The following is a 20,663-nucleotide window of genomic DNA, read 5'->3' as shown; positions in this document are numbered from 1 at the left end:
AATTATGCAACAATGTATCAATTTGCAAGTGTTTTCTGGCTGGATGATAATTGTTTCTTTGTTCCCTAGAAAAGCATAATTAGGCTCCATTCTTCAAATCTCACAGCTGGTTAGCTAGGACCCTCTCTATGTGTGGTGTGGAGCTCTAATTCATCTCTTCCAGCTTGATTCTCCACTGAATGCTTCCATTTTCTGATTAAAATTACATACATTTGCTAAATCTCTCAGATGTCTGTTTTTTTTTTTCTGGCGGAAGTGTCACTTTTTGGTCTGGTGCTAAATAAAAATGTACTCCCCTCCTGAAGAAAGACAAACATAACGAAGATGTTTATCTCCGGATTGACCTCCATGGACACAGCGCTGACCTCCAAGACAACCAGCGAGTCATAACCAAGTCTCCCCTCTGACAGCACGGTCACTTTGTAATGACTGTCCACACTGTCAGATCGTACCCAAAAAGACAGGGACCCACATATCTCCTAGCAAACCCATCAGCCTGGTGATAAAATTTGTGATGTAAAGTAAATTAAGTTACAAAAAAAAAAGAAAATCCAGCTTATTTCTGCAGGCTAAAGCGCGCCATCTCCCCTGACCATGCTATCAATCACACAGCTCCCCCTTCAGTTAAACTTAGCATCAATTACCCCAACTCCGGCTTCACTGTCTACTGTGATGTATTTCCGATGGATCCAAAGTGTCATTAAACCGGTTTTCATAGATAATCGTGAGAGACAAGCCGCGGCGCGTGCGTGAGTCCGCATGCTGAAGATCGATGTCAGCCTGTCCTCACCGCCCGCTCTCTCCGAGCTCAAGGACGTCGACGTCTGGCTAAGCGGCAGCTCGCCGCATCCTCTCGCCCACAGTAGCGGACTACGCCCTTTCCTTATCTCTGCCATGCAGGCCATCACTTCAGCAAGCTCGCTCGGGTAAGTCCACTGGACCAGGTTACCGGCCACAGCGGAGAGAGCAATCAGCAGAGCCAGGAGCACTAAGCGTGCAGGGCTTAGTATGATAGCAACCCACAATCAGCAGGGGGCAGTACTGAGCACAGAGCAAGTCGTGACTCACGGATCCCACCCATGGGTGCAGTATTATAAATGCATCAGTGGGTCCTAGGGTTGGGAAGGAGGGCTTAGGAGGGAGTTGCCCTGCTAAGGAAACTGAGCATGAGAGAACTGTCAAAATGGATGGAGACAGTCCATGCTGTCACACTGGCGGGACAGGGTTTTTGCTGGTGAACAAGGAGAGAGGAAGCCGTGTGAAATTGCATCCTGTACCTCACAGGAAGTGACAAAGGAAGTGACCTCACTGGCCTCGCGATGACTGTACTGCTTTGACTCCCAGGAGCGCCATAGTGCCCCTGGGCACAGAGGCTGGCCTAGTTTGTTGTAGCTGAAAATTTAAATAAATGTATATTCAGCAGTACAGCTAGAGGCAGCACAGGGACAAAGCAGAAGACTCATGTACAGCTCCTGTGGGTAATATACTCCTTCTCAGAAAGGCAAACGCACAACTTCTGTGTATGTCGAGGCAGGCAGTCATGGCTGTTTGGGCAGGTGGACCAGCGCCTCCATTTTAATGGTGTGAGAATCCACCGTTCCTTCCTTAAGCCGCTTGGACTGCAGACAGCGCGAATGTTACAGGCTGCGGCCCGGGCGGCTCATGGGGGAGCAGCGCAAGACACAGTGTCCCTAGGGTGGCGTGAGCAAAATGCTGAGGACGATGAGGGACACTGATGGAGAGCGGGGTGTCCAGTGGCTCACAGGTGAGGGATGAGGTAGAGAGAGAGAGAGAGAGAGGAGAGAGAGAGAGGAGGGAACAAATGACCCAAATCCTGTTGCTTTTGGAGAGGCAGAAAAGGAAGGAAGGAGAGTCGTAGAGAGGGAACAGAGCCTTGCTGTTCGGACGGGGGAAGATCTGACAGAGTATGGTAGCATGTCAACACCCACCTGGACACCTCTTAACGCACCTACACACAGAGGGACTCGTGCACTGCATTACTGCACTGCATTACTGCGTAATAATGACAAACCGCACACTCAGCTACCAACGCTAAAGGAGACAGCCGGACACAAAGCCTCCCACTCGGACAGACATCTCTAATGAACCGACCCCTCCGGTGAGTCACTTTCAATATACATCCATTTCCACGGCCAATCGGAGCACGCGTTATCAGTAACAGCCAAACAACATTATTATTAACAGCAGGCACAGTAGTTCAACTAAGGGACGCATATGGTTGGTATATAGGAAAAATATGTTTATTTATCCCTCTGGAAGAAATCACTTTTACAGGCGTTCATGATCTCCTGGGTTCTTGACAGCTACCAACCATGCTCACGGGAAAAACAAACAGAATGATATTTAAGACATTCAGTTATACCATTTACGCAATATACAAAACAGACTGGTATCCATGCACTCACATTCGTGGTTAGTGTCACTGACTATAAACACTTTATATTCTGCACAGCCAGGCCATCTTAAGGGACAGAAACTACACTGTAAATTTGGTCACTTTGAAAGCCGAAGCAAGTTTACAGTTTCATTTATGGGCAAAGCAACTGCCAGCTGTACACAGGGACTGTGTATTACGGCTGCCACTAACTACAATTTGTCTATGGATTAATCTATCTACTATTTTACCGACTGGTTGATTAATCTAAATGATTAATTTTCCTCCAGAAAATTAACTTGACCGTTTAATTTAACTTGATTTTATTTTGACAAAAAACTGTGTCACTGCAGGGATTTAGAAAATTAATCCCAATATTAAAATAATTATACATACTTTATGATTGGTAGAGGCAAAGAGTCAAAAACAGGAAAATGTGATCAATAAAATTCAAATACGTGCAAAAAATAAAAAACGAAAACTCGAATAGCGAGCAAAAAAGCAGCAGTCTCAAATACGTGAAATCTGTGCAGTAAAAGAGCCGGAAATGGATGTTTACCAAGGTAGTTAACTATTGACTTCCGCTCATACATTTCCGTTGCGGAAGGAAGCGGGAAACAAAAATTAACAAGGCTAGTTTCCAAAACTTTTCCTCTCTATCCAAGAATTCCAAAACCTTTCCAGGTTTCCCATGACTGCGGGTATCCTGTCCCATAATTACGTGGTGATATTAAAGTAAAACATTTGTTAAAGAACTGAAGCATTTTTGAAATCATAAGGATCATTTTATTTAATTTTTTTTAAATGATGCATTAATTTAAAATATCGATGTCGACGCATTATCAGTGGCGACATCATTGAAGTCCTACGTCAACGAAATCGCAGCAGCCCTGCTATGTATATGTCATACTAAACCAGAATGAGCATGTTTGTATGGCACTGACATCCACAGAATGACAACAGGATAATTTCACTGATGATCACTCACAAACCAAGCTCCACATTCATTAGCCCAGTAGATAATGATTTTTCAACAACACACAAAAAAAATATTATTTGCTTGCCAGCTAGCTAAAAGCATAATGAACAGACCTTTGTAGATCACAGCCCAGAATACAATTAAGAAGCTATCTACATTTTTACCAGTATGATATTAACATATACATTAACATATGGCAGAATCCCACCCAGAGCGCCCCCTGGTGCTGGATAAGTAGTTAAAAGAATTTCAACATCCTGATCAATGTTAAAATGTGAGCCTCCCGCTGTGCAGGGCAGAGACTCTCCCCAAGACTGATGACATGTGCAGTGAGACATTTACGTGCAGATCGATCTGGACCAGCTGTGCCATAACAGTTTACGACTAACGGACAGGGCACGTGTTGAAGGACCACTGATCACAGTCGGCTCCCGTATTCACCACAGCCTCTTCTCTTGGACCCCTACAGCGTTTCTGACAAGAGTTTGAAGTCATGAAGACAATGAAAGCGGTATAACTTTTCAATTTTAACCCAGGCACCGTAACCTGAGCTACAAGAATGAACAATATCAGCAATTACCAGGTTCACCCCACGAGAAAAAGGACCAGCTTTACCATAGAAAAAAAATATTATTCTAATTATTAAAAGAATCGGGTAAAAAAAAAAAAAAAAAAAGGAGCATAAAAAGCACAGAATAATTTGAAGTGGCGGCTGGGGGGGGGGGTTAGATGAGAGGAGATTCAGAGGTATTATTCTGCGAAGCCACCCGTGAAGAGGCATTATTTTAAAAGTGGGTTCTGGGTGAACCTGCAGCCGCTTCCGAGACGCAGGAACTCGGCGTGTTATTATACAGGCTTCAGGGCCAGTGAGACGGAAAATGGCAGCCAGTGCCTGGAAGGACCGGCGCCCACTGCTGGCCGCCCTCTGCTCCCGCGGGTCAGGGCAGCCTCGGGCGGATCGGCGATGCTCCCGCTGCCCCCCCAGGTCTCATCCCGGTCGCGTCGACAGGAGCACGAATGGAGCAGACGCCCCTGCAATGCTGCACGCTGCGGGACGTGAACCTGAAATGCATCTCTTAGCATACAGTTCAGAGCTACAGCACGGCGCCTTAACCAGAAAACATACGTCACCAGTGGGACTTTACACTCCATATGTGGAGACACGAGACCAAAAAGTTACCGGAACACAACCCCCCCCCAGAGGCGTTTGGCCCCTGGCTTCATAAAACCCTTCTAATAAAACAGCTGCTCAGGGCTCCGATCGAGCCAATTCACGGTCGATCACACAACAAACTTCAATTACTCTACTGCTGGCAGGGAGCTGGGGTCAGCACCTCAGGAGGCCCTGTGTCGCCGGTGACGCTGCCACCCATGATTATTATGGGCTAGTCTGAGCCCACAGCTGCCCTCAGGATGCGAGCAGCAGAGATTAAGATGTAGGTAAGTTCAGACTCCCAGAATGCTCCAGTGCAGCGGCACTCACATCTCCCACCACCTACACCCCTTTTTTTTTGATGTTCCTGCACTCCCCATATTACTCCCTTTCAAAGCCAAAACAACAGACTGGAGAAAGCGATTGCGTTCCCAGAATACCCTGGTCTCGGTGGAATTGGGTCCAGTGAGCTGGTGGAAGACTGTCGCTGGGGGATTCCTCCCCCGCTATTACCCCGCGCTCCGCTCGGTGTGCCGATCCCGGAATTACGCATTCCCGGCATTCAAAGCACCCTGGGGGAGTCTCCCTAACAAAGCCTGAGCACTGATGAGCGCTGAACACTGCCTACCTGCTGAGAATATACTCAGGCGGGATTAGCGGGGCAGGCAACCCACGCTGACACGTCACATGGTACCTCTGGGAGGAAAAAAAACACACGACTGCACTAAAAACAGAGGCAGACAAGTTGGTGAACCGGTGAGGGATGCGGCAAGGAGCAGGGGCTGACTCCAGATGGTCAGGTAATGCCAGAATATTCAGACTGCTACATAAAGAGGTACCGGCTGTGTTTCTGCTGTGAGACCCAGAGTAAGGTCTACTCGCATAAAAAAAAAAAAAAGACAGACCCACCAAAACAACCAGAATGACAAAAGTAACAAATGGATTTTTTGACAAAAATCAGCATATTAATTTCCACTGTTATTACAGCAAAATGTAAAAAGACCCTCCTCCAAGAAAAGAAACTGCATTTGTTTTCACTGACAGAGAACACTACGCCATCGTACTGAAAGAACATGATTTATAATACAGTTGTTTCATTTATTTTTAACAAGGCAGAGACTTGAGACTACATTTGAAAACATTTAGCCAGTGAAACAGGGGAAAAAAACAAACAAAACATTGTTCGGTTAAAGCTGAGGCACACTGCCAAAAAGCCACCTTTGGTCAGTGGATTTCACCCTTCTGGTCAGTGAGATTCTACCTGGCTTCCACAAAGAAAAACCTTTGTTGTTTCTGACCCAAACGTTTTTATTATACAACAGCAGCAGTGAATGAGAAATTATGATCACCAGTGTCACCACCAACCTTAATCATCAGCCTCTCACAAACAGAATTCACAGCCAAGACATATGCACAGTATGGAAAATGATAAATGATTCATTATTGATATCATTATAGTTTCTGGACGTGCCATTACAGAGCTAACAGAGCACTGCCCACGACCACCATGTGACATGAGGCCAAGCAGGCCTGATAACAGCTAACAAAGCGGACAGCGAATGAGGCAGAAGGCGGCAGACCGTCGCTGGCTGGTTACTGAAGCAAACGGCAGGCAGCCCAGCGTTCGCTTCCAATCAGGCTGCCAGTTATTTACTTTGATTTCCGGCTGTGTAGCGGCTCCTCTGCTGCAGGAGCTGTAAATGCACTTTCCTGTCCAGGCAAACACCACCAAACTGTAAATTTCACGCATTAAAAGCTTTTCAGCCTCCCACGTGACGCGGGCCCCCTTCTTCCCGAGATATATCGGCCAAATAAAAACCACTTGCTGTCGTTTTCCCCGTGATTCACTGCCATCATCTTGATGAGTCCTTCCGGCCATTGCGTTGAGCAAGCCACTTTCATGTAGCGACATCTCCGGGGGAAATCATGGTTTAAATCAAATGCCAGCAGAGCAGCTTCGAAAAGTCCTGGAGATTAGCATCAGGTCACAGTGAAGGATGGAGAAAGGGAGCTAACTCTTATTAGCACAGCTAGCAGTGCAGCATAAGGAAAGTGGGCTGACAGTGATTAGCATAGCTAGCAGGGTTGCACGAGGAAAGGAGGGTAATGGCGATTGGCATAGCTAGCAGTGAAGCATGAGGAAAGCGGGCTGACAGTGATTAGCACAGCTAGCAGAGTGGCATGGGGAAAGGAGGGTAACAGCGATTAGCATAGGTAGCAGTGAAGCATGAGGAAAGCGGGCTGACAGTGATTAGCACAGCAAGCAGAGTTCATGGGGAAAGGAGGGTAATAGCGATTAGCATAGCTAGCAGTGAAGCATGAGGCAAGGGGTCTAACGATCATTAACACAGCTAGCAAAGAAGCATGAGGAAAGGGGACTAATGGCAATTAACATCAGCCCACAGTGAAGTGGGTGGGGGGGGGGGGGGTAATATGACTAGCACAGCTAGCTGGGAGGCTGAAACTGTTCCATTCTGTACTTAAGTTTAAAAGACATCCAATAAATCTGAAAAGACTGAACCCAAAGAGAGGGAAACACACAATATCAGTGTGGTCATGAGTGTATATTTTCAGATCTCATTCTGTAGAGACGTGTGCAGACTGATGGCTCTCATGCAGGCAGCTTTGGCCTTGACACCTGAAAGATGGAGGTGTTTCCGGAGGTATAATTCCTCCACCCTCACAAACATATTGGCCACACTCACACAGGACCACACACCTGACATCGGCAACTTTACGACACGCTTAACAGAGGGTGTAATTGCCGAGGCCCCGGGGCCGGCAGGCAGCGCGACGCCCCGATCCGCTTTGAAGGTGCCGCAGGCCCACGCGAGCGCTGCGCTGTACTTTCATGTCTCTCTTCAGCCCGTCAGGGCAGAGGTTGACTTTTCACACTTCTTGGCAATTATGAGTTGCACCCCCCCCCCCCATGATGAATGAGATCAGTCCCTAGCAGAGGGCACTCAACTTGAAGAAACCCTAAAGAAAACACCGTAACGCCCAGGCCGCAATTCCAGTGATCCCTTCGTCATACTATGCTCTGTCTTCCTGCCCCCCCCCCCCCACACACACACACACACACACACACACACACACACACACACGAGAAATAAAGACAACTCCGCAAAGCACGGATGGACGGCCCTGGAAATCACTGCAGCTTCCACAGAGTACAGCACAGGGCTAAAGCCCCCCCACTCCCTTAACAGGCACAGCAACAGCGACAGGCAATACAAAGGAAACCAGTGGGGTTCATCATTATCAAAACCAACAGACTCCCCTCCTCACAGCACTCAGAATGCAGGCCCGTGTCTGAAAACATGCAACAGAACGAGCAGTGGGAGAGAGAAACGCACTTAAAAGATGTACTACAAATGGGGATTGAAATTCCACGCACCATTCAGGGCCTGAGGATCCTTAAGGACCTGAATGCAGAGAGCTGCCGTTTGTGTTAAAGGGCTTCTCTTTGTACTACAAACACTGGGATATCGCATACAGCTCATCACATGGTGTCGTCGTACAGACTGACAATTCAGTTCTTAATGTTTCATGAACCGTTTCTGTGCTATACAGAAAGTGTACATAAACTGTATGAGCACCTATTGGGAAATTAATGCACACTTCCCATTAGAAACTCCAAGCGCAAGGAGCGAGACCATCAGGCAGAGGTGACACAGAGACAAACGCTTCAGTAACAGATTTACGACGCACGCACACAGTAATGCACTATATTATGAAAGACTCAGGTCTCATCAACATTCAGGAAACTCTACGCTGCACCACTCTTTGGGCCTGTCAGACAATTTTTAATCTTATCGTTTCATGCATGTGCATAATGTCGGTGTATTTATGGGTGGGCATTCGGGGACAAAGTCCCTTGTTTACAGACGATGAAAGCTGACAGCTTTTTTCAAACTCAGAGACTAAAATCATATGGTTTCTACACTGTATATTGATGCATGTTAGTGTGTGTCTACAATATCAAAATATGCTATAAACACACACAGAATTAATGAATTTTTGACGCATTAAAAATTCATAAAAAATGACTGACGCTAAATTCTGTCACCCAAATCGGTTTTCCTGTAGCTGCATTTCATGAAGCAAAGCCCTCAAATCACATATCAGGAAGGTAGACCACGTACACGAAACCACCAGAGTAAATTCCTACTTCACCGCAAAGAACATTAATTTAGATGTACAACGTGAACGAGTGAGCTGATTTAACAGCTGAGTAAGCAAAACTCAGTGTGCACGCTTAAGAGATTACCTTTCACTCAAACGAAGTTTGGCAAAACCGTGGGGATCGTTTTACACCGTTAAAACATTACAGAAACGCTCTGTCTGAGAGACCACACGCTGCCCGATTTTCTGTGTCATCTGTTGGCAGAGTGTGGGTACGCTGACTAACCAGAACACTTGTGTGGTGGAGAGGACGATGATTAAGGCACCTGGGGACCACGTCCCAGCTGTGGAAGGTATGACTCATTACTGTGCTCTGGAGCTGACACCTGATCATTGAGGACTTCAATTGGAGATCCTTGGAGCAGGACAACAGTAATGGCCCACAAACAGCCCTGGACTTGTAATAGAGCAAACTGGGTTTTCATATGAGTAAGAACAGAAGTGGACTTGGGGCAATTCTAGGGGATTTTTTTTTTTTTTTTAAGTGGGTGGGATGTGGGCCATAAAACATACATGAAGGCCAACCTAATCAATCGCAACGTTAGGAATGTTGACTGGGGAGGGGGCACTCTGGGGCCAATCAGCTTTCAGCTGGCGCTAGTGCCTTTGTAGCCTCACCCCTAAAGTAGACCCGAAGAGCTGGTCAGATGCTGCATAGCATTTTATGGAGGTTCTAGGAAAAACTAATCGCTCAGATCTCTTCTTGCACACCAACCGCACAAGCAGATACCTTCCGTGACACGAGGAGAGGAGTGGGACCATTTCAGGGAGGGGGGGGGGGGGGTTAAGGGCGCCTTGACCCCTGTCCCCAGAGCTTCCCACCTCACAATATTTGTCTGTGATGGAGCTGCACGGAGAAGAGGATGGCAATGCCCCAGAGCTCAGCATCTCCATAGTCATCCCAGGGCTTGCGTGCAACAGGGCCCTTTATCAAAACCCCTCCCCTCCTTAGATGTGACAGGGCTGTCGTTGGAAACCGTGTGACCAAGCGTGTCTCTCACGCAGAGGAGTATCCTGGATACTAGTGATTATCCAGTTGGCTGCGTCTCCAGTCTTTGGGGAGTGGGGGTGGGTCCACAGCACCGAATCATGGTGCTCATTGAGATGTTGACCGACACCTTACAGCAACGAATCAGGACCCATTTGTTCCATGAATCTCCTTACAAACCCGATACCTCTATGTTCCCTGAATACTCTTTTGTTGCATCTCTGGCACGAATTGTCTACTTAGGTTCTTGTTTTGTCAGAAGTTGTTGTGTTGCTCCTGCTCCAATACTGCTTACACTTGTACCTGGGCATTCATTGGAAGCCAAGCATAGCTGCACTAATGCCTAGTTGACTTCACAGCATATATGTCTGTAATGTGCCACAAACCAGCAATCGAAAAAGAACCAGTGCTCCATCCAATGATCGACGTCCCCACCGACAGCCATAGAGTCACACAGCATGACTCCGCGCCAGGTTTGTTTAAAAGCAGGAGATCCAGCCCCTTCCCTTATCGGCCTGAATCGCTCCTGCCTTCAGTGCATATCGCGGTTCTCGGTCATAGAGGTACGCTTTATCAAACACTGGAATCGGAGCATGCTTCAAGGCTTGCCAAGGCCGTGAAAGTCCTGCACACAGAACATCAGCGCTGGACCAAGTGCCTGATAATCACCGCCGAGGTCATCTTCATACATGAATGATGTAAGAATGCCTGTAAATATGTGTGATATGCAAAGTTTCCCAGAAGCTCCTGTGACAGACTCCTCTAGGGGCCCTGGAGGGGACCATCAGAGCAACTGAATAAACTGCCCACAGCTGACAATAAAACCAAGGTGAGGAGAGAGAACAGAAAAAGATCTGCATAAACAGGAAGGTCGGGCTGAAGGTGACTAATCATGCTCGGACGGGTCTGCAGGCTGCTCCATGTTCTGACGCCACGCGGTCGTGGGATTACGGATACGGCCTTTCCACGAGGCAGGAATGGGGAAGCCATTCCAGTGGAATCTCATCATCGTCAGGGAATGGGTAAGATTTTTGAGAGTCCCACTGAACGGTGACCTGTCAGCCATGATGGCTACACGCAGAAGCATCCAGCACTACAGAAGGTATCGTGGTTGGGGTGGGGGGGGTTCTCTGGAATGAAGGTGCGTGACACTGCTCTGAGATCATCCTGTGTCCACATCTCCAATGCATCACTTCGCATAAGCAGAAAAGAACCGAACATCACAATCAAGACAAAAAGCAGGGGGTGCGGCTACTGCCAGCCACTCAAGCAGGAAAGTCGATCCAGCATAAGCCTCCTCCAGCTACACGCATGCGGCCTCCAGAGGCACCGCTGCCCGGGAAACGGGCCTGTGCAGACCTGCCGGCTGCTTCCGCAGCGCCGAAGCCGGGGGGTAACCGCGGCGCGCTGCACTGATGATCAGGTGAGGAAGGGCGCCGATTTCACCGGAAGTTTGGCCCCGGCACTCGGGCCCCCACCTGCAGAAAAAGGGGAAGTGACGAGGGTGATCCTGAGAGAGAGCACATCAGATGCTAAGCCGCTGCAAAGACCCATGTGGTGTCACATGACCAGCCTCTGTGATTGCTGGATCGTTCTGATTGGAGCACAGAAGTTGAAGCACATGGGACCAACTGCCTCTTGACCTCTGTGCCCTATAATAAACTAAATTAAAACCACAGCTGAACTGAGATCACCCTGCTGAGGGGACGTGCCCCTCCTGGGCAGACCCTCGACCTTTCTCACCGCTTTCCTCCCTGAATCCCAGTCAACAGAGCCAGCCACTCAGAGCACTGGCTATAAAACATACTGGAAAATTAGGGGCCGGCGAGTAGTCACAGGGTCTGGTGGGGAAAGGAACATCCAGTGGGGGCAGCAATGCAGCTCAACCTCCAGGACACTGAGCTGGCAGAGGCCATGCAAGCGGGAGAGCAAGCAGACAGGTGCTTAACATGCACATCACCAGTGTTACACTAATCACCATCAGACAAGAAACACACCATGCATATTCATGCGTGATCCACTAACCGAACGTGTCATTTTTCTAGCCTAATTACAGCCTTCTTAAATTATCTATAAACTTGGTGGGAAAATCATCATATTTACTGGGTTTGGCTGTGTCAACATCAGCGATGAGGAAGCCACTTCTCCTTGTTTGTACCGTCTGTGTTATATATTTGGGGAGGTCCAAGCCACACAGAGGGCAGCCATCGTGTTTGCACAGTTGAGCTGTGCTATTTGCCGTGCACACAGCTCATTGCAGCCGCTTCGTCTGCTGGAAGACAAACCGCGATACGACTGCTGAGTAGCATCACATCAGCCTAACACATGCTCACGCCCCACCAGAATGCACCAGAGCATCACTGGGTGCCCACAAAACATTCTTCCATTGAACATGTTACTGAGGAAAAAGAAAAAAAACATAGGGCCACAAAGCTCTAAAACTTCAATCATCCACAAGTCAAGTGAAAGCATTGGTCCTGTAAAATGACCCTTGAAAATAATCATTATACATTGACAGTAATATTAACAAAACACTATCAAATTGACTCACATCGCCCCCTAGTGGCTAAAACGAGCATCGAAATATAGAAAATGCATAAAATTATGGTGGACAACTCAGCAGAGCCCTTGAAATAAAGGCTAATAAAAACACACAGTTGGCAGACATGTGAAGAAATAAAACATTAGAAAATCACACACACACAGCCTCACAGACACGTGCCCGCACACACACACAGCCTGACAGACACGCACACGAACCTGTCCCTGTGATTTATCACCACCTGGCACCTTTGTAATTAAACATGTTTAGCATTGGACACTCTGTCAAATGATCCCCCACAAAACGCACAAGCTGAAAGCAGCTCCCCCTGAGGGCACAAGCTGCACAGCATCACCCCGCAGAGCTGTCAGAGCGATATTTAGTGCCCCCCAGCCCATCGCAGCAGGCTCACCGCGGGGACTCAGCCCACTGATAGTGGAAAAGCCGTTTGCCACTCCGCAAAACGCAGCTAATTCCCAGTAAAGGGACGACATATTAATAACAACACTGCACAGCCTGAGGTCATGGTCGGCCTTCCCAGCTTCTGCCCGTATTTCGCGCAGCTCTAACATGCCTACAAAGAGGTGTCAGACCGCAGCCCAACCGAAGGCTAGGCGATTGCAGTGTGACAGTAGGTGTTGCCGAAATGCACCCGGACACCTCAGGAAAGTGACGTTGGGCTAAATGACAGGTAATTCAACGTCACAGACACAAAACACACCCAGTGCCAGCCAGCCAGAGTCCTCAGGAAAATTCAGCCGTTAAAAACGTTAGTTTTTTTTGATCGCTTGCAATGACATGGTTAGGGAGAAAGAAGGTGATTCAGAGGAGAGAGGCTTGAACGGGATACTACAAGGCAGTGGAGTAAAACGGGCCCCTCCCCAGCATCCCCACAGGCAGATTTTTAAACCTGACGAATTCCAAGTTCAGCCAGCAATGAGTATTTGTAGCTGACTGCGGCTGATGCATTTGTTACACTGCCATTCTGATGAACGCCTGCCCTCTAGTGGACACGTGCCGCAGCACATGTTCAGGCTAATTTATGTCACTGCAGAGGAAAGGTACCATGTCCAGCACGGTTCTGCTGCCTACGAAGCGGGTTCACGGTCATGGTTATCCTTCTGAAGTCGGAGTCCGCGAAGATGCGAGGCTCGCGATTCCCACGACACTCCAGAAGCGAGCAACATACGCAGCCAGATCACCTGACCCTGCACCGTAACTGCACAACTGATCATGAGCACAGTCACAAAAATTCACCCGTCATTTAGACAAAGTGGGCAGGGGGGGGGAATGACAATATACAGGCTTAAACACCTGGAATAACCATGACAGGTGCATCCCCTTGGTGTGTGTGCACGCCAAAATGCTGCCAAGTCCCTAACCCACAGTGGCTGTTGACACACAGCTGAGCTCCGGCAGACGGTTAATTCACCTGCGGATGGATTCGGTCATTTTATTTGCAGAAAAAAAAGGGGAAGAGATGGATCTTTAACAGCCACCCAGCAAGCCTCCCCCTCCCTCTCTCGTCTGAAATGCGGGCCAATCGACAGCAGTCTCTGCTCTAGGATCAACGCGGCCTGGAGGACTCAGCACATGGTGCTTGAAAACAGACCTGGGGAGGCGAGGTGAAGCAGGCCAAGGCTAGGCTGTGCTGAGGCGAGGAGAGGCGAGGCGAGGCAAAGCGAGGCAGACAAACAGTCCTCGTTTTCCGTCGGCCTGCCTCGGGGTGGGTGGTGGGAAGGATGAGGTGCGCCGTTTGGCTTTGGGAACTGAGATGAGCCGGAACAAAAACAAGCTGCGGCACAGGAATATCAAAGAGGGGGTGGGTGGTGACAAAAAGGGCTGCAGCAGTGTGGGGAGGTCGGGGGTCAGGTTTTGGGTGTGTCATTTGGTGGCCCAGGGAGAAAGATAGTCAGACATTACCGTTCATACAGGGTGGGGTTATCAGGGTCACAAATATGACATCATCAACCTCCCCATTAACAGATAAACTTTGCCCAGCTTATGTTCTCCTCCTCCGAGTTATTTGTGGGTGTTTAAGGGGGTTTCCAACATACCTAGTAAATAATGACTAAATAAGAGATAATGATCATGTGTAGCCAGATAACATGGTGGCTCAGAAGCCTGGGACAGGAGGGTGATTCTTCTCTTGGCAGATCCAGCTCCTTCCACAGGCAGGATCAGACCTGCATGTGAGCAGCAGTGGACTCCGTGGCTCAGGGCGGGGGTCTCCTACAGGGTTCTGCCCCCTCCAGGGGACATGGGAATGAACGTGGTCCAGTATTGACGACCAAGTCACCACTACCAGACCTAATCTCATCAGAGCCCTGGACCCTGACACCACTGAAGAACGGCATCACATCTTTAGGGTGGGCACACACATGGTTAGGGTGAGGAACCCCAACCAACCACACCTGAGAGGGGGCATAGCAGGGGACGTACAGCACTGGGGAAACACCACAGATTCAGGCAAAGGGTACCAAGGCACTAACTTAATTAATGCATTTATTAAATATGATCGGTTGCATAAATAAGCCAGTGGAACATTAATTTTAAATTATTTCAGATTTTGTCAATTGAAAAAGCAACACAATCTGACATTTCGCACACAGGGCACCTAATATATATGAGGTATATGGGGTATCAGAGGTATACAGGGTACAGGGGGTATCGGAGGTATATGGGGAAAGAGGCCACAAAGGAGCAAGGTCATTAGGAAGCAGGTCCTCTGGGAATAACTAAGGCGCCACTTAGCTTCAGGAGCCAATCATACGCAGGACACTAAAGTCGGTCTGTCTGCCTGCCTCCAGGCAAAGCGCACACTGTTCAGACGAACGTAGCTGCAGACACTCCGCAAGGAGACACCAGCGCCATGCTGCCAAGTCCCCGAACACTTAGACTGTTTGCCATGACCACACACCTGTAAAAACCTTTCATTGTTGAACATGCATTTCTGGTGACCTCCTCTCTCTCTCTCTCTCTCTCACTCTCTCTCTCTCATTAGACAGGGGATCACTAAGCACCAAATAGCAAGCATTAAATCACTGACCAGTTCAGGAGACAACAACAACGTTTGCTCATCGTGTGACCAGCTGTTGTGGCCGATCAAGTTATTCGGGAGGTCATGGGGTCATGGCAGCTCCCCATGCTCTCTCCATCCAGCTTCCTGGGATGCCCAGGATGCAGACGGATGTGCAGCACAGCTCAGGGCTGCCAGGGAACCAAACATCAGAGGCAGCCTCCAGGGAGAAATCCTTTGTGCCAGGGACAAGCAGCTCATAGGTGGGAGAGGAAGGAGTCGATAACGAGACATTTCTATGATGCATACCAATTTCAAAATGTACCACAGAGTAAAACCAACAAAACCATTACAACTACCAGCATGGAGCAAAATGGCCATCGCAGCAAACTCCAGTGGTCTAACAGCGAGCAACGTCCATCACCTGACATCCGTCCCCTGCTGCCAGGGAATTTTTTACCAGCTAAGGACACGAGTGGTGTACACCCAAAGCGGTCTCTAGGATACGCCACAAATTAAAACTGCACCCAGCGTCTGTTTTCAAACCCCAACGTGCTGTGGAACCTGAGTGTTCTCCAAAGCTCAATAGGATGAAATGCTCATGTTTTATCAGCCGCTTGCAGCCGCTGTACTGTGACTGACTGCTTTCCTCAGACATTCTCCCTGAATTAACATTTCTTCTCATAAAACGGGGGCCACAATTAATTTCCCCAAGAGTTTTCAATACATAAACTTTTCCTTTATTTACACTCATCCCTCAAGGTAATGCTTCCCAAACATCAAAAAAACCAAGCTGAGCTTACCTCGGTGGTGTGCCACCTGCAGGTCAGCCCAAGCAGAAGACCCTCCCGTCAGACCCTCTGGACCAGGAGCACAAGCTTCCGCATCCCTCAGAAAATTACCCATATTTATCCCTTTGTAATCCAAATTAATGTTCAGCTCAAAACCAGAACCCCTTTCGTTCTGCATCAGTCACCTTCAACTTGTTTCCACTCCAATTTAAAGCGAAACCACAGAGAGAAATCGATGAATCCCGACCCACCCAGCAGCAGAATACACAGTCACGACCGTTTTTGAGAACCAACTCACTTACCGTCTTAAGAGCAGAAAGGTTTGGCCCATATTTAAAGGGGTCAAAAAATGAAAGACATTTTAAGTGTTCCCTAAATGAGACTTCCGAGCATACCAAAATTTACAACCGGCAGCCAAGCATAGCGAACACTCAAGGCTCCACAAAACCAACATAAAGTGCTAAAAACCAAGAAATATATCTAGCAAAATGAAGGACCCATACACTGCCTGAAAGTGGAACAAGGGTCATTCAAGGCAGTTACGCTGACCGCAGCCTATGGCACGTGATGCGTGGCATAAGGTACGCCCTAAGGAGAGGAGCAGGCAAGAGGCAAAGAATGTTTATCGGAGGTAAAATAAATAGGTTATCGTTTATACTACCTGGCAGGATACATAGCTGTCTTGCAGAGCGGTGCTGAATTAATGGAGGACACGCAGCGTGTGGACGGACATTGCCTTCAGCCTGATAATATACTGTGCTAACCATGTTGCTTGGCAGCCACAAAAGAACCTTGTGGTAGCCCTGGGCAGTGTGGCGGGATATCTGATGGGATTAGCAGTTAACTTCACTGCGATTCACCCTGGCTACTAGTGGGAAGCCGACCAATCTCGGTCCGTGTCCGACACGTGAACTTCGGCAACAGATTCGGATACACAGAAAGGCCACTTTACCCAGGGGTGCCAGGAGCTGCGCAACCTCACAAGTGATAGACAGTCGCATGCCAAGAATGAGCTGAGACTTAAATGAGAACACAGGGTGGGTCGTAGAGAAAGGAGTGTCCTATAACATAATCAAACTAAACATCAAAATGCGGGGAGAACCACAACCGCTATCAGGAATTGACATTACGACGCTTTCCTGTCGGCCCACACATCGCCTTAGCATTCTCTCAACTTCAAGCCAAGACTAAAACCAAACAATTGGCTAATAAACCCATTTATAAGAGACTCTGGAAATTAAAATGAATGTTTTTGTTCCAGAGACAGTCTCCTCTGACTGGAGCTACCAACAAAGAGACTCACCATGCACAATTCCCAGATCTTCACCTGGGTCAACTAGATGCCTTCTCCTGGATCTGGGCCCACTAAAACTGCTCCAGCTGTCCCCCAGAGAAGGCAGAGCTGCCAACAAAGCACGTCATGCTCACGATTGCTGTCTAACAGGGGGGCTGAGGTGTCAGTGATACCTAGGGGGGGGTAGGTGACGGCACAGGAAGCAGAGCAGACAGGTCGTGAGAAACTGCATGTGAAATGCGACCCTCACACCCGATCTCCGGGAGTGCCCAGGAAGCCTACCCGAAATACACCCCTGGGGTATGTGGTCACAGCTCAATGCAACCACCTGTGATGGACAGCGCCAGACAGGCAGGCCACCGAGCCTGGGCCCCCGCAACACCCTGTCAGAAGCCCTTTGTGGGGGGAAAACCATAAGCCTGTCTGGGGGGAGCCATCCCACGTTGGCTGTTTGTGTAAATCACGGTATCCGCATGACTAATATGGGGAAGCCAGCCAGCAGCAGCCTTTTCCACCACAAGATCATTCAGTTTAACAGCCAGAGCATGGGGAGCAGCCAGCCACGCCAGCAGCGACTGGATTATCCCTGCACCCAACAAGCTGTGAACCGGTATCACTAATCAAATTCGAGCAACAGATCACATGGGAGATTTATGAATGCTATTATGCCCTCCATCACTCGGATGTGTATGGTTTAATCGCTGCCTATCTTGCCATACGCTTGTCTGATTTACCCTGGCTGGAGCAGCTGTGCAAGCTAGTAGTAGATGGCAGGCGGGCACCGGAGGCAATGGCATCTCCTCCCCCACCCTAAAAACTCAGCAATTACTTTATACAGGGAACCAGAATAAGGAGTGAGGTTCAGAACAGCACAAGTCTCATGACAGCGTCAGCTGTTGAATCAGCGGGGGAGGGGAGCTCATGTGTCCAAACTGAATTTGCCGACTGGTGCTTTGGCGGTGCATGGGTGGGACTTAGATTTATAGCTTTGAAATGCACAAACTTGCACCAGCTTACACACAGCAAAGGTGGCAGTCACCCATAGTAGGGCTGCCATCGGCGACAAGTGAACTCTTTCCCATATAAAATCAGACAGTTCATGTGATTTATCCTCCTCCGAAAGCAAACTAAACAAACAAAAAAAAAACTGTCCATTATCATGCATTATTGAGGCTTGTTTAATATTATAATAAGAATTCATTTAACCGGGGCCTACATTTCAAGCCGAAGCTTTAAGTATAAAACCTGTCAGATAATCGATTTCATCCATAAGCAGCTGGCCCCGAGTATCTCTGTGTGAGGCGTGCTTTGGACTCTAGCAGGCGGCACAAGAAAAATCTTCACCCTAACCAAGCAAATTTATAGGTCTAGAAGAAAACATATTGCTTTAAAATATGGCACAGCATGCTGTCCGGGGTCTGGTGCTAGCAGCGAGGGGTGTTTGGGAGACCGATGAGACGTAGTGCAATTGACCCCAGAAAAGACGCCGAACGGGTTGACATTCCGTCAATACAGCATGTATCAGCTTGTCCGACACAGTAATAGTGACATGTCCTGGGTGCAGCTGCTCTGCCTGCATTTCACCAAATGGCCTAGTCCAAACTCTGACAAACCATTTTAACCGGTGGGGCACATAAGAATAGACCCTGGAGAACAGCCGAGAAACACCGACTCAGGAACTGTTTTGGTTTGTCAGGAAAAATAAGGTTAATTGATCATGAATCAATGCTGGGGGGAGGTGGAAGGGCAGCCCAGCATCCACAGGGAATGACTGCCTGTGACATCCTCCCTTCTGGACTTCACAGTGACAGCACAGAAGGGGGAGGAATGAGACAGCTCTTTTCCCCGCTGAGATGGCGGGGCCGTGCCGTCCTTCAGAGCTAAACGCTCTGCTATCATCATGGAGGACAACTGCGCTCTGCAGCGAGAGCCCGGCAGCTAATCTCCCTCGCGTTTAATTCAGCATGCACCACCCCCCGCCAAACTGATATCAATCTGCCATCTCACAAAGGAATCTCCTGCGAATCTCCACTTGCTCCAACCGGCTCGAGCTCGTTCCCGATTTGATCGACAGGCCAACGTTTCAGAAGAAGAATGCCACAAGGATGTTATTGAGACTGCAGCAAACCAGCTACACGTTCTCCTACTGACTGCAGACCATTCTGGGTCTATTCGTCATGATACTTTACCTTCAGCTTTGCTTCAGGAACTCTGGCTGCTGCCTGTCCCCCTGAACCGACTCATGCTCAGAAGATTGTCACTGTACAACCTGAATGATGCACCTTCTGACTAAAATGATTTCTAAGCTTCATCTGCTCTTCCAACAGCTACAATCTCAAGAGGTCTTCGTCACAGGCAGGTAAAATCAAACTCCCCCCTCAGTCAAGTCTCAGTACTGCCATACCCTCATGCTGATTCTAATTCAGTGTTGGGCCAATTATGACCCTGGGAAGACTCATTAATATGCCTGTGGTCAGCTATATCTCCGAGAACAGTCATGTATTTGTATTGATCTTGATTTGTCTCAGATGATTGGCTGGAACTAGACCCCTAGTTCTGTTTGGGGGCCAGTTCAGGGGCCTAAGGCAGAGCCACTCAAATGTGGTTTGGGACGGTGCAGATGTACAAAGTGTCACTGTGACCACCATGGGCGATGGGGCCTCCCACCATGCCATAGCCCATTTGAAAACTTGGCCAAGAGGTGCAAGGGGCACAATCTACAAGCAATACAGTGAAGCCAAGAAGAAAAAAAAAAATCAATTTTTCAGCCCAGTCAGAAACTCCCTCTGAGCAGGAGTCAGGAGGAAACGAACAAAACAAAACCCTTCAGGGCTCAGGCGTTTAGATTAGCCAAATTACGAGGAGGATTTGACAGTAATGCCTCCTAATTTGTCCGCAGTTATAAAACCGCAAACAGTCTTGCGGTTCTGCTGAACTGTTCAGGGGGCCAGTGGACATTTTAATCAAGCTGCCCGAAAATCACTCCTACGGTGAGGGAAACAGGTATGCATGGGGGAGGGGCAGAGCACAATACCACGAAGACTCTAATAGAAATGAGGTTTTGCAGCACAGGAGTGCTCTTTAAAGGCCAGAGCTGGGCCACCAAATTCATTTCTGCCGAAAGGCTCTAGGACGCCTGGGCAGTGTAACGGGCCCGAATGTTCAAAGTGAAACTCGGATAATGGAATGCAAATCCCAGTCCGGGAACTGGCAGTCCGGCCCAACCCAACCGCACCCAAGGCAACAATCCTCAGGCTACTCTTCAAACAGCTATACTGCCCAAGTAATCTGATGTGGGATGTTTTAAAAGGAACTGC

General features: G+C 48.5%; 1 protein-coding gene across 3 annotated transcripts in view; it reads right to left on the bottom strand.

The window, feature by feature from the left end:
- Positions 1-20,663, bottom strand: part of grip1 (glutamate receptor interacting protein 1) — a 157,392-nt gene that overhangs the window by 94,667 nt on the left and 42,062 nt on the right. Inside the window, exon 1 of one of the 3 annotated variants that reach the window (XM_072710425.1) lies at positions 16,714-16,834. The exons of the other annotated variants lie outside the window; for them this stretch is intronic. Coding sequence (XP_072566526.1) covers positions 16,714-16,819 — 106 coding nt within the window. The 5' untranslated portion in view covers positions 16,820-16,834. Of the gene's footprint in view, positions 1-16,713; positions 16,835-20,663 lie in introns of those variants that run through there. 3 annotated transcript variants of the gene reach the window in all.

The sequence above is a fragment of the Paramormyrops kingsleyae genome, chromosome 1, assembly GCF_048594095.1.
Source record: "Paramormyrops kingsleyae isolate MSU_618 chromosome 1, PKINGS_0.4, whole genome shotgun sequence".
Lineage (NCBI taxonomy): Eukaryota > Metazoa > Chordata > Actinopteri > Osteoglossiformes > Mormyridae > Paramormyrops > Paramormyrops kingsleyae.
The sequence above is the reverse complement of the archived record's forward strand: the minus strand, read 5'-3'. Positions and strand labels throughout refer to the sequence as shown.